The following is a 14,864-nucleotide window of genomic DNA, read 5'->3' as shown; positions in this document are numbered from 1 at the left end:
ACGGTAGGTGGGTTGCACAGCAAGGAAAACACAGTCCATCTCTTACTCATTCTGTCCTGGGAGAGAGCAAAATGAAAATAAGACAGTGCTGCTTAGTGAAGAATTTCTTCAGCAAGGGAGGACATATTATTCAAAACCTTTCATTTGGAAAAGCAAATTAACTTTGCTGTGGATGAACACAATGGTAAGTATGCCTTTCTGTACATAACCACATGACAAGACTTAGTTTGTATTAAACCTTGCATTTTTTCAAACTTTTATCTTACACTTCCTTCATTTTAAGTGGATATTTCCCTAAAAACTCTCCTGCTCAACTGAATTGTGCAATTTAGCTAAACGATGTGTGTGTGTGTGTAGACAGAGAGAGAGGGAAGGTCAATCCTGTTACAGCCTGTGCATTTTCTGCCTTATCTATGTATGAAGTTGTGCAGCTTCTGACCATATAAAGGTCCTACACTGAAAGAAACCGCCACCTGGGAGAAAGGCGCCTTGTCCTCACAACAGTTTGACTATTGTGCAACAGGACTGATTGTATCGGGTTTTCTTTTTTTAAAAAAAAAAAAGTCATGTCCTTGATAAAACAGCACCAGAAACACGTACAGATCCTGTCTCCCTTCCCCTGTTGTTACTCATCTGCTTTCATTTTAAAAAAATGCCAGCATGGTGATGATAATCTAATTGAGCTGCAGGAGAGCTTTGATAGGAAGTTGAGAGAGGCATTTTTAATCCTCTACAACAGGTCCTGATAGAGGACGGCAAAGCAGGAAGCCCTCGCATGTGGATCCGTCCTGGCCATAGTGGCAGGGTGGACGGTGCCAGCTGTAATTTCATGCCATTGTACCAAAAAGCGCTGGCTCCTCTAAACTCCTCGCAGCAGCTGCTCCCGAAGGCTCAGCTCTTTGTCCTGAGCCAGCAGCTGCCTCCGCCACTGCTGATGGGAACAGTTTTCACAGAATCGGACGGGGCTAGAAGTGAACTCGGAGGTCATCTGGTCCTTCCTCCAGCTGTGAGGCTGGGTGGGTGCTCTAGACAGATGTTCTCTCTGGCAGGCAGAGATCCCGCCTCTGAGGGACCACAGCTAAGCCGCCTTTCCTAAATTAGGAGTCCTGTCAGCTCTTACTGCGTGCAGGGGCAGCTTGATGCCCAGTTGTTTTTCAACTATGACCATTTATTCAAGCAATACAATCTTGTGAAAATACAAGATTTTACTTGAGGAATCCATTGTGAAGATGGTGGCTTTATCTTTTCATAAGTTTGTGTCCTCTACTTTTATTCTCCAGGTTGCACACTTCCAATTCCCTGCTACCCCCTGCAACAGCCTTCCTAAGCCTGCAACATGAAAATCCATCAGACTCACTCCTTGACTGTAGGACGATAAAGCATGTAAGACTTTTAAATATATAAGGCAGCCTGTACCTCTTCAGATCTACTACAGGCTTCTTGTAAGGACATACACACTAGGTTACTTACAGTTAAGTTGAAACAAAAATACAATCACTGCCTACAAGCAAAAGCATTTAATTCAGAGCATGAGAGAATGAGGATGGTGAATTGAGATCTCTGTTCGTGGAGAATAAACGCATCTGTACAAACTCCCTTCTAATTTGCAAAAGAAATCGTAGTATAAATTTCCATTGTCGGCACACTTTTAAGCAGAGGCTCTTACAAATTAATGTCCACGGTAATAGTGAGATAGGCTTGGCTTCTCTAATACCGATTGACGTATTCTGTCCGTACACACCTGCATCCGAAAGCATAGAAAAAGGTTTTATTCTGTATGAGAAGAAGTGACATTGAAAGCCTAGAACAGTCCTACATTTGCAAGAGAAACAGAAAGGACTTTTTGAATGACTGGCCAGTGATAAGTGGTGCAGGGGAAAAAAAGTCCTATTGTGTAACCACATAAAGCACTGGAGACAAGACAAATCTATTTACATATGAAAACTCAGACCTCAAGTAAATCCTATGGAAAAGGACATAAGACAGGATAAAAGAAATGCGTAAAACAGAATTCATTCATTCCCACAGAGATTACTGCAAATTTCTACCTCATTTATCACTAAATTTTAATCCTTTATGCAAGCATAATGATGGTCCCCAAAATACACTAGGAGCTTTGTTCATAAATGTCTTTCCTCTTCGAAATATGCACACAAAGAGATATATAAATTATACAGTGAATAGGTGCTATATATTCTATTTTTCTGTACAGGTTATATTGTATCATGCAAGGTATTTAAGGAAATGCTTCTCCAATCTGAGCAACATGGCTAAGTGTCAGTCAGAAAGAACAAGGGTAATTCAAAGATACAAGCCAAAACTCTGTATGATTTGCACAATAGTAAACAGAAAAAAAAGGAATATTGAGAATCTCAGAGAGAATACAGACATGCTGTGTTCATCCAGGATAAAACCCAAGTGGTAACAGGATACTATACTGTTATGAGAAATTAATTTTCACTCTGATTTGATGTATTATTTTTTTGCAGCCTAAACCAATCAGCTATTTCAGTAGCTTACCTTTTGTATAACGTAGCATATAAAAAAAAAATTTTATTCCACGATATGAACAGCCTAGGACGTTATTCAGTAGTAATGGAACAAGTTAGAAATATGGTCCTGTTTAGGCTTGTACTTTACCTGTCCAAAACTTTGCATCACTCCTTGTTAATTCACCTCTGCGTGCCCTGCTTGAACTTTCCAGTATCTTAAGCAACTCTAACGAAGTTGTAGGCTGTGAGGGCTTTCAATACAAATAATTAGCGCTACAGGTTTTTGTTAAATTCCAGATTCAGTTAAGCCGAAGACACTTAAAGGATTGAGAGGAAAAATAACTAAATGTACTGTCCCTGTCATCCAGGTGCTTTTATAACTGAAGTAACAACCTTATTATGTTGCCTTTTTGTAAATGATTTAAAACGTTCTGCTGTTTGATGAGTCAGAAGAGTTTAAGCAAGAGCTGGTAGGGCTCAGACAGGCAACTTTATTGTTTGTGACAGTCCCTGGTATCCTGAGCCAAAATCAGCTCTCAAACTCTTACTCATGTGTCTAGTCAGATAATCACAGGGACGTTTCTGACCCACGGAAGAAACGCTTGTGATTTCTGAAAGAGAGTAGTGAGCACTGCGAGGAGGATTGAACTACTTCTGCTAACATGAATTTAAGGCAGTGGTTTGACACAGGATTGATCTCTCTATGCACTAACAATTCTAAACACTGTGCTTTGGTCACATTTTTTAAAATTCTAATAATCTGCAATTTCTATGGGATTTCTCCTCTCATTGTAAATTGAGGAATTCTCAAAGATTACATTCTCTTAAAGACATTATCTTAATAATGGCTTAGCAAGAATGCATTTAAAATCGTGGAAAAAGTTCAGTGAAAGGTTGAAATAGACACAAGCCTGCATATTTTAGTAGCAAATGGGTTTGTCTCTTTAAATTGCATACCAACCTTATCTGAAAAATGTAAATTCTACTGCTAAAAGCACATTCCTCTGAAATCAGATGTGGGCTTCATTACTCAGGGCTGGTTGTTTCCACATCCATCTAATGAATTTTCCTGAATAGAAAGGATGAAAGGGAGCCAGAAAAGTAAGGGAAACAGTCTTCTGCAGTGAATATTCATCCCCTCCTCTGTTATTTAAAAACAAATTGCCAAACTCACTGCTGGTCACCTGGAGTGAGAACTCCTTGCTAATCCTACTGCTTCCCTACAAGGCGTCATTGCCCCACAGGCTGCAGGCACCAGTCCAGGACACATGGAGCTTCACCCACAGTTCAATCAATCGCATCTGCCCTGGAGCGCATCTGAGTTCTGTGGGGCCACCTCCACTCGGGAGAGTTTGTCACAGTACACAGACCACTATGCATAGATCCCCAGGTTCTTTAAGCCAGGGCAGAAACTAGTCCTTGCAGCAAACCCTGGGCGTTTGTAAAGCTAATTGCATAGCTAAGGTCGCCAGGATCATAGAACAGCCCGTTAGGAAGCTTCAGCACTTAGGTTAGGGAGGTTTGAAATTCTTAGAAAATGTTAAAGTCGATATAAGATAACTTTGCAAATAAGACAGTTTGTATTATTTGTATTACTTTTAACTAGTTTGCTAAGAAAATTAACAATTTATTTCCTTGGGTAATGCAGCGTTTTCTAACGTTAAATTTTGTAGTTTCAAGTAAACCAACAAAGATAACTGAATGGAAAACGTACACCCGAGGAGTTGTTTTCTGAGAAAATGCTTGTAGTATATGAAAACGAATATGAACTTCAAACAACTCTGATAATATATCTTCTACAGGCAGGTGTCATAAAAACACAAGTAAATTCTTTTGCAGTGGCTGAAGGACACAAAGCTGCACGTTGGAGAAGAAAAGACCTGTTGACAGTGTTCCCTTTGGCACATACCCGATTAATCCTCCCATTTCACATTCCTCCCCGGCAGTCAGCTGAACGACAGAGTGTGAGGATTAGTTCCCTTTGTCCTTATAACAACCTAATTTCTCCAACAAAATTAATGGCTTTAGCAAGGCAGCAAGACAAATGCATTTTTTCTAGTTAAGCAAAACTGTGTACGTGCAATAAATGACTGTAACATTAAAAATACATAACAAGTAGAATATACCCAGACTTTAAAACAGGTTGAAAAAGCACATGAAAAATCCCCCAAGCTGTGAGCAGCAACCTAATGAAACACAGGATCTTAAACAACTTGTGTCCCAGGACCTCAGCATCTCCTTCTGAACAGAAAAGCTCTGTGTCACCCCTCACCACAACACTCACCCCTTCCAGCATCCCACTCAGACACGAAGGCAACACCTGGGTGCCTCCCTGGGCCCCCTCCCCCCTTGCTGCATCCCCAGTTTTCATCCTCACTCACTAAAAGATGTGATGAAGGCTCTCACCTCCTTCCCACACCACCCGTCAGCACCCAGCACAGGGGAAGTGACAGCATCTGCCCCGGCTGCCGGCAGCAGGTGAGCACCCACCTTCTGCTTTCCAGCTGCTGCGTGGCCAAACAGAAATGAAAAGGTGAGTTTTACCTGGGATCCTGTCCCTGGAAACAGCATTAAGTCTCTTTCCTCCTCCAGCTGCTAATTTTTTTTTTTTATTTTTTTTTTTTTACAAGCTTTATAAAAACAGAGCAACTTTCCAACTTGTGTCCTATCAGATGTGGTTTATAGCAAACAGACTGACAGAAAATGGATGGACAGTCACTGCAAAAACTTTGGTTCCTTAGGAACCAAATATGAGGCAAACCTTAGGTTAGCAAATAGACACCAAGTTGATCAATTCTTTTATAAAGGCGCTGATGTTTTTGCTATTCTCTTCATTGCATTTAAAATTTTGCAAAGTTATTTACAAGAAAATGTAACCATATTTTTAAAAAAATCAACTTATTTCAGAAATTCGTGCAAAATTATTTGGTTACCTATGATTAGGAACTGAATTATTTATAAATACAATAATAAATTTTTTTTCCATAATCCTCCCAATCTTTCAATTTCACATGACAACACAAAATTTTTGTATTAAAAACTCAACTTTAGGAAGCATTTGCTTGTTACCCATGTAATTCTGCCCAATCTTTATTGGAAAACTCTTTCCGTGAATCAATACTGATCTTTTTTCCAAGTTATTCAAATGATTGTCTACTGCAAGTTTCACTGGATTACAAAGCAGTGCCTTTGAAAACATTTGCAGTGTGTATTTGAATACCTCTTGTAGGTCAGAGTAGGTTGGTGGAGATACCATGCAGCTCTTTCAGTGTTGGAAATAAATGAGACTGAGCAGCAGTCCTGACTTCAGGAAAAGATCCCTGCTTGGAAGTCCATCCCCACTAAAGTCAATCAGGCTGATAGTAAATTTGCTGGGAGCTGAGGCTGGACCTAAACCCCCCTCTATTATAGCTGCCAGGGCATCAGCTACCTGTTTCTTTTAGGACATCCGCTTTCTCCCGACTGAAGCACTTCTTCCAGATTCTTCTTTTTTTGTAGACTAAGAACATTTCAAAGGGACTAGACGTGATGTAATTATGACTGTATGACTCTGCAATTGTCATAGCAATAAAGTGAAGATGGTGTGTCGTTAAAAAAAACCCTTCAAATATAGTTAGCACAGACCTAATAATTCCTTATTTCTAACCACTTCACCACATTTGTAGGCCCTTTGGAGAAAGGCCAGTAAAGAGTTCCCCACGGTAGATTGCCTTTCGAACCACCGTACTCTGAGTTTTCCATCCCTGAGCAGCAGGAGCCCAACTGTCCTTTGTTTCCTTGAAAACCTGCCTTTTCCTGTACCAGCTCCGTACTGGCTAAGCCGGCTGCACTGTGTGGGACTGAAGGAATTGTGCAGTGTTCACTGGGTTGGGAAGTTTTCAAGAGATTCTTTCATTATAACCTTTTAAGGATACCTGTTAAGGGTATGTGTAATTCACATTGGGGTAATGGAGTGAAAACGGGGAAGGGATTGTTGTTGGTATGTAGTTTGGGCCAAGGGTAGCCAGCTTCTGTAGTAACACAGCTTGTTCTGTCATGAATACCACCGAACTCCAACTTGAAGCTGCACATAACAATTACTCAGTATTTAAGCTATACTTTCCTACCAAGCACCTCTCTTTCAAAGCAATTTCCCTATTTCATGCTGGTATAATGTGGTGAAGAGATGCAGCTCTCAACTGAAACACCAGGCACAGAGATCTGCCTCTGGAACAACTGCTTATTGACTTAATAACAAATTTACTGTTTTTAAAACCTTTGTCTAGCTAGCCAGACTTCACAGCGTTTGAATTTGCCTTACAAATATAGACTATAGCTTCTCTCCCATGCAAGAAAGCATTATTAAAAGGCACAAGGTGCTGAAACTTAGCAAGTCCTGATAATCCATCTTTTTTCCAGTGAAGATGATGTTGTGGAGTGATGCCTTGAGACTTTTATGCTTCTCTTGTACAGCAAATACCAACCAAACATTCCACGTTCCCCAACTCACAAGCACGCTGCATCAAAATTAGAAATAGAAATTATTTTGCTTTTTAAGTTTCATTGATATAAGAGAAAGTACTGTGGATTTTGCTCAAGTCCATTCTCACCAGTGGGACTATTAATGAATGGCACCGTGTAAGGATTTGTAAAACAGAATCTTTAATTCTCATAGAGATAGGATTTTCCCTGTTGAATTCAAAACCAAGTAAAATACAATTAAGACAGAGAAAAAGGAAATTCCCATTCCAAATATAGGCAGGTAGAACCTTTTCCACTGTAATTTAAAAACTGCTTGCTTCAATCCAGTGGCAATGACTAGTCCTAGGTTTTTAGTAGGAGGTTGGGAAAGGGGAAGGGTTTGGGTTTACTGAAATGGTAAATTAAAATACACACAACATTAAGAAGTTATGCTAAACATCATGCTTTTTATTTTTTGGGCAAGAGCAAGAAAATAGCAGTACTTCAACAGACTAGTAAAAGCCTCATCTAAATGCCAAAAGCACAGCAAATTATATTCAAAGCCGATACATTCTTAAGTCAAAGCATAAAATTGCACGTACATATGTGTGTATATATACTCATACATATATACATACATATGTACACAACATTTTTAAGTATAGATGTAGCCATTTGGATTATCTGTCTTTGCCTTATTCATTTTAGTTTTGGGTGAGTGAAGTAATTAGACCAGAATTAACATTAAAAATAATCCAACCATTGCCACAGACTAGATTAATAACTTATACACATACACAATTACAGCACAGTCTTTACTCTTGCTACCTTTAAATTCCACTAAAATAAGCCAGTTTTAGAGGGAATACACAAAAACTCCGCCCTGGGAGTCTCCTGGCTTTTATCACTGTAACATCCTAGCCTTTGCTAAAAACTAAGAGAGGAGCTACCCCAGAATGTGACCTCCAATTCTTTCTGTAAACTGTACGCATGCCAGACATGAACCATGCAAAAACCCTTTGAGATTTAAGCCCTTAATTATTAGCTTGTGTCAAGATTCAGGCACTGTGCTTTACAACAATCTTTAGAATTAAAGTTAAGAAACGAAAATTGCGTTGGGAGCTTGATTTTACTTAAAATAGAGAAGGGTGAAGACTCAGGTAGTTGGCAACTCTCATTTCCAAGCTGATTAAGCATTACATATACACACTATGAAATAATAAAAACTTAACTGAGTGCTTTAGTAAGTTCTGAAAACAAAAATAAGTTATACTTCAAAGAACAAGTTAGTATAAAAAGTTTTAACATATGCAAAGTATGTGCTCAAAATACTTATTTTGCATTTTTAAAAAGAGCTGTAGTCTACCTTACAGAAACAAAGTTCACCCAGTATAAAATATTGCAATTTGTCCCATTTTGTCATATGAGAGGTTTCCTTATTCTTCATATGATCAAGAACACTTGCACAAGAGTTCATGTTATTCCAAGCCACATAGTGGCAGACAGACAATGTTTGAATCTGTGCTTTTACTATGCGATACAGTAAAAGCTTAGCAAACCATTTCAGAACAGAGTTTAGCAGGTCAAAGAGCTATGTTGATGCGAGAAATCCAGACAATAGTATAAAAGTTAATGCCAAGTGGCAGTACCAAGAAAGTGAATTAGATCAACAGAAAAAAACCTGCTGATAACATTCACCATCACACGTACAGCTTGTAAGCCAGGAATAAGGAAAAGTCAAAACTAGCTTAAGGAGAAAAACAAATTTAAACTGTGTAAACAATCCACCCAGTACAAAACTGGATGCAGCTGATAAGAGCAGAACTAGCTTAGTAAAGCTGAGGATGTGCGTGCATCCAGATGCCTGTTCAAACTGCATTTATCAATATCGTTGACCAAAAAAAAATATCACCTATAGCTATTTACACCACAGCGGAGGCTTCCCTCCCCCCTTACAAAGTTATTACAACTCAGGAAGACGCTGATGTCTTCTGCGATTAAAATTCCAGTTATAAGCTACCAATGTTTGTAAGTTGAAAACACCCACCTTGCAAATTAAACTGAAAACTCTTGTCAAGCATGTCTGAGGACTCTTCAAAAGTTAGAGTACAGCACTTTCCTCAAGTGGTATTTGCATGAGTAACCTGTACTGACAGCCTGTTAAAATAAGTGAATTTAACGTAACTCGGGGTAGCTGGGTGTTCCTTCTCAGGAAGGGGGATCCATACAGATTCCAGTCGTTCTTGCCGAGGTGTGTTACAGGGAGAGGAGGACAAAAGAACCTTGATCAGCCTGGAGGTGAATCTTCCTGCTTCTAGAAGTATTCCTCCTCTTCATCAAAAAACCCATTTTCCAGAGCGTATGTGCAGTCTGCGTTAGAGTCAGCTTGGCAGGCACCTTTATATTCTTGAATCGATTCATACAGGGAGTACAGCTGACACAGTAATGACATATCTAGCTGCCGAAGGCCAACCTGAGGGGAAGAATTCAAACAAACAGCATTAAAATTGTGGCAGTATAATGGTATGTATCTTTCATTGCTAAACAGGAAGATCAAGCTTCTTTCTGCCCTGAACAGTTATGAAATATGGAAGTACAATTCATTTTCTAAGGTGACGGACTCCCCCTGGGATAAACGGGACAAAAGAACAAGGAACAATGTGATGCGATACAGCAGAACACAAGCACAGTATTCAAGATTTTGTCATCTTACAAGGCCCTGCTTAACTTCCAATAAGCAGTTTACTCCTATCCAAAGCATTACAGATAAATTCTTAAACTCCGTATTCCTCATTATGCAAGAGATAGACATGTGAAAGACAGCGTTACTGGAAAAGTATTTCTCAGACAGTATCATCGGTTCTCTGGTTTTGTTTAAAACAGCCTGGATTAAAAGTTGCAAATGGAGCTCTGGCTGGTTTTCCACTTCCCAGCTACGTGTCTTCTACTATAATTTTCTTTTCCATATAGGCATACATAGGCATCTGACAAGGCTAGGTACGTCTAGCGCAACACAGCATGCTGCTTGAAGGCAGCAAAACACTGTAACCTGCAAATCTGAATATTTTCATGTGCTGCTCAAGCATAGACTTGGTTTATAATTAAGCGCCTAATATTTGAAATTTCTAAAAATATTACTTCCAGAGCTAATTAAATATTTGGAGCAATGTTAAAAAAAAGGTTACCTTGTAGCCTGCATGTTTATATCAAGTACAAAACCAGTATGTTGGACTGCAAAACAAAATAAAGCTAATCATTTAACTCAAAGCAGTTTCCCTCTCTGGCAATTTGATATTGTCACCTATCCCAGTTAGATCAAATTAAAACTAGGTTTTGTCTTGCAGTAAATTAAAACCACTACCCAATTTAACATTTTCAAGCAGCATGCATTTTTGCCTAAATTTTCAAATAAGCGTTAAGCTGACAGGCTGTTCCTAGTGAGCCTCAGTATCATCAAATAAAAGTTTTTGCTACAACTCATGTTCAGAGGAAAAAAAATGAAATAATAAAGTTAGTAGCCTTTACTGCAGCCTGAGCGCTAGGTTACATTTCAGCCAGAGTGAGAACTCTTACCTCAAAAATCTCTCTTTAATATGTCTAAATTCTAAGGACAGATACACTCAGCACACAAGAAAACCCCAAGAAGCTAGCAGGAAGATCTTCCTTCGGCATTGCTGAACTATCCTACCAGCTCCTTTTTCTGAAGAAGAAAGCTGGAGGGAGGGAAGTATCACACACCACAATGCCATCCCTACTCAGAAAAACAGGATACGGCATCTTTCAGGACCAACACATAATACTTGGTGAGGTAATGAAACCGAGACACTCTGTCCTGTACAGGTTGAACATGAGGACTTTAGGACAAGATGTGGAACACTGCGCTACCTGCCAGAATGTTACAGACAAGCCTTCCCACCACCTTGGATCTGTGCTGCATTTCTTAGCCACCTCCATTTTCCTCTGTAAAGAACATGACAACTTTCTCTCCCCTTGTTGTTTAAGCTTGCACTCTGCAGGAAGCATATGCTACTCTTCCCTGCTCTCTATTCTGTAAGAGGAAACCAGCACTTAGGCAAATCTCCTGCAGAAATTTGTAAAACAAAAAGAACCGAACAAACAAGACTGGAGGAGGAAAAATAAAAGGGAGGTATTTGTACCGTATCCTAACCCCTCCATCTAGCCCTCCTGAAGTAGTTCCTTCAGACTCGGTAAGCTAATGACTGTTTACCTACCAAGAATAAAGCCTGAACATCAGCCTTTGGAGGTGGCAGCTGATGAAGTTCGGCTTGCCTCACCTAAACAAACTGCTCGCCTCAGGTAAGAAAGGATGCTGTGAAGCTGAACTTAACGCTAAGACCTGTGAACACGAGACCCACCAGGCAGACTTGCATCAGAGCTAAACGTTTGAAGGACAAGACTGCAGTGAAGAACTGTTCAAAGAGCAATTAGGAGTGAGTTGAACCAGAAAACTCAACCTGGAGACCGACAAACAGCTCTTCATCTCCTGAGGAAAGCAGGAGCATTTTTGCCAGCAGCTCTCCTGTTTCAGCTCTGTAAAGCACTCAGCACTTTCTATAAAGACCAGTTCTACACCAAGCTCAATCTCCAAGATACAAATTGCTCAGCAGAACTAACTTCACAGGCCTTAACTCCAAATAGGTATGTTTAGTACCTTATTTTTTTGTAGCTGCCACTAGTGTCAAACAATCAAACAAGAATATTAAGTCTGTTGAGAAAAATGCAGCCTCCAGCTCCTCACAACTTTGAAGAATGATGCCCAAGGTAGCAAAAGCCTGAAGAAACGTCCAAACGTGCTAGCACAAGCATAAAGTTTTTAATCTCAGCCAACCTGCATTTGACTCCTGCATTTTAACACCTACAAGACAACCTAAAATGCATGGTCCCATGTGACCAACTCTGTTCCTCAGGACTACAGTTCTGAAGTGGCATCTCCTTTCCTTCCTCCCCTCCGAAGCATCTAAATCCATCACTTTCTCATCTTTCAAAACTTACATACATAGTACCCTGCTTGATCATGCAGGGAAAGTTGCTGCTGTGCATTTCTTCCTCATTCACTATTGAAAATTTAAAGCAAGTTTGTTACTCAATAGAAATGCTATCTTTGACTGCTACAAGAAAGACTGTTCAGTATAAATAATAAACTGCTATTATCTACTTGATGAAAGGCAGCCTATTAGTACACAAGAGTGTCTCTAATTCGTATGGGCCACAAAAAAGTACACCTGGAACCGAGGAGACTGTTGCTTAAAAGCCTTTGATGCGTTCAGAGATAAAGTTTTTTTTTCTTCAGAAGTGTTTTATCAAGTTATCATCAAGGATAACAGAGTATCAAAGGGGAAGTCTAGTTGTCAAATGACTTTAACAAGCATCTCATTTGATTTTCCATCAGGAAAAATAGATGAGACTTTTATAATGAATTATCTTTGCTTTTTTGGAAAGGATTAAGATGACTAAGATCATATCCTTGCTTCCCCTCCAAGCACTGCAGAAAGAGCCCCATCGGTGAATAGCCACTTGTGCCTCCTGCACGTCAATGCAAACTGGCAACTCTAATAAATAGTTTTAATAATATCTCAAACTGTATTTGAACTACTTGTTGAAACACTGGTGGCAGACTAAGATTTCAGCACACAACTTTGTCCTTCTAAATCCACAGAAAGGCCTTTCAACAGTTTCTTGTGCTCACATACCTTTTTATCATGAGGAGGGGGCCACAAAACGGGCAGATTTTCAGCAATATCATATTTTATATGTTTCAGAATACGAAGTGCACAACGCTTCGGTTATTATTAGTCATTAACAACTGCAGCTGGCACCAGCAAAGCACCAACACCCAAATTAGTGTTTAATGACAAGGTGTGCCAGGTCGCCCGGAGGAATGCCGCTCGTCACGCCGCACCTCGGAACCAAAACACAGTCCTGAAGAAAACGATGTTTAATTGCACCTCACTCGAACTGAATGAATCAGGGCCGATAGTTTTTTTTCTTTCTTTCTTTCTTTTAACCGACAGCCTTTTAAAATGGGTGTCCTGTTCAAATGGATGCCACCGAACGCAGCGCTGGTTAAACGGCTCCCAACGCGCCGGCGGAGCAGCCCCACCATTACCGAGGCAGGTCGGCGGGGGCCCCGCTCTCCCCCGACGCCGGTACCGCTGCCCTCCAGGGTACCTGCGCCCCGCAGCAGCCGGCCCAGGTTACGGGGGGACGCACCGGCCCGGGCCCGAGCCCGCACCCGCCCCGGGGAGGCCGTGGGGCGGCGGCAGCGCCCCCCGCCGCCGCCGCCGGCCACGTCCGCCGCCCCCGCGGAGGCCCGGCCCGGCCCTCCCCGCCCCGCTCACCATCTCCTTGCGGAGCAGGGCCAGCGCCGCGTCCAGGTTGGGAGGCTTGGGCGGCCGCGGCGAGCCCCGGCCGCCGCCGCTCAGCTCGTCCTGGATGCGGGACTTCTGCGCGTAGAGCCGCTCCAGGTCCCGCCAGCGCCCGCCCTGGCCGCCGCCGCCGGAGGAGGAGGAGTTCAGCAGCCCGCTCAGGCTCTTGGGCAGCGGCGGCAGCCCCGCGCCGCCACCGGGCCCCAGCAGCCCCGGCCCGCTCATGCTGCGGCGGCGGCGACCGACGGAAAGAGCCGCCTCGGCCCCGCTGCGGGAGGCACCGCCCGGAGCCCGCCCCGCCTACGGGCTGGGGCGGTGGGGGGAGGCCCGGCGGGCGGGGCGGGGGCTGGCGGAGGGAGGCAGGGAAGGGGAGGCCGGGCCGCAGGTGCCCGGGGCTGCGGGAGGCGGCGGGGGCGGGCTCGGCCGCCGCTCCGCATCACGCCGGCTTTGTCTGAGGCGAGGCGCGGCGCGGTGGCCCGCGTCCCCTCGGGCCAGGCCCGGCTGCCTGCCGGCCCGTCTCTCGCCTCAGCCGCGGGGGTCGGGCCGGGGCCGGCGGGCCTGTCCTCCGCAGCAGCAGCCGCCGGCCCCGGGGCTGGGAGGGACAGTAGGCCGCTGCCGGGACGGGGCTGAGCCCCCCCGGGCTGGGTCCAGGGGTGCCGGGATGAGGTTGTGGGGGGATGAAATGCAGTGAAAGCAAGTGTGAAAGCTGATTAGATGCAGCAGGCGGAGGATAGCCGGTTCTTCTGTGGCAACAGCAGTATTTCAGTCACCCGATAACACGAAAAGTGCTCTCCCCTTCCCATCAAGGTGTTTCCCTTCACATCCAGCCAAGACTGAAGTCTTTATCTCCAAGCATTGCAACAAAGTTCAGTGTTACTTGCTCCGTGAATCAAATCCACAATCTGGGAGATAGCTGTGTGTTTTTATTCCAGCTTTATTGCTCTCGCTTGCAGAAATACAACAAGAGGACATGGCCTCAAGTTGTACCAGGGGAGCTTTAGATTGGATATTAGGAAAAATTTCTTCACCAAAAGGGTTGTCAAACAGTGGAACAGGCTGCCCGGGGAAGTGGTTGAGTCACCATCCCTGGAGGTATTTAAAAGACTTGTAGGCATGGTGCTTAGGCACATGGTTTAGTGGTGGACTTGCCAGTGTTAGGTTGATGGTTGGACTCGGTGATCTTAAAGGTCCTTTCCAACTTAGATGATTCCATGATTCTAAATACCCAGGCGCTTTAGTGGAGGGTGATTGATGGCAAGGGTGCCACTCTGCAGGACAGGGTGGTTTTGGGCAGAGGGGATGCGGTGCAGGAATCCTTGGCACTGCCAGTGTGGCCACAGTTCTGGTATCATGGGGGTACAACCTCTGTGTGCCAGCTCTCAGAGCATTTCTGCGCTTTTTATTTACCCCTGCTTTTTCCTTGACATGTCGGTATCACTGGAGTCTCTTGAATAAATTACGGGAATTTGGGATCATTCAAAATCCAAACCGAGTCAGGGTCTAAAATTGGAGTTCTGGATTGTGCAAAGCCAGATTGTTTAAAGGT

General features: G+C 42.9%; 1 protein-coding gene across 1 annotated transcript; it reads right to left on the bottom strand.

Annotated features, from left to right (window-relative positions):
• Positions 1–7,382: 7,382 nt before the first annotated feature.
• Positions 7,383–13,587, bottom strand: FAM89A (family with sequence similarity 89 member A). The gene is made up of 2 exons (XM_074144236.1): positions 13,292–13,587; positions 7,383–9,405 (listed from the first exon to the last, which is right to left on the bottom strand). Exons 1-2 carry the CDS (start codon positions 13,541–13,543, stop codon positions 9,247–9,249), a joined length of 411 nt encoding a protein of 136 aa, XP_074000337.1. The 5' UTR covers positions 13,544–13,587; the 3' UTR covers positions 7,383–9,246.
• Between the last annotated feature and the right edge of the window lie 1,277 nt (positions 13,588–14,864).

Source organism: Numenius arquata, chromosome 2 (assembly GCF_964106895.1).
Source record: "Numenius arquata chromosome 2, bNumArq3.hap1.1, whole genome shotgun sequence".
NCBI lineage: Eukaryota > Metazoa > Chordata > Aves > Charadriiformes > Scolopacidae > Numenius > Numenius arquata.
This window is presented reverse-complemented; position numbering and strand designations above follow the sequence as displayed.

Coding starts and splice junctions, on each gene's coding strand:
- FAM89A (XM_074144236.1), bottom strand. CDS start 13,543: ATGAGCGGGCCGGGGCTGCTGGGGCCCGGTGGCGGCGCGGGGCTGCCG. Junction 9,406..13,291: donor CCCTGCTCCGCAAGGAGATG/GTGAGCGGGGCG, acceptor TCTTCCCCTCAG/GTTGGCCTTCGGCAGCTAGA.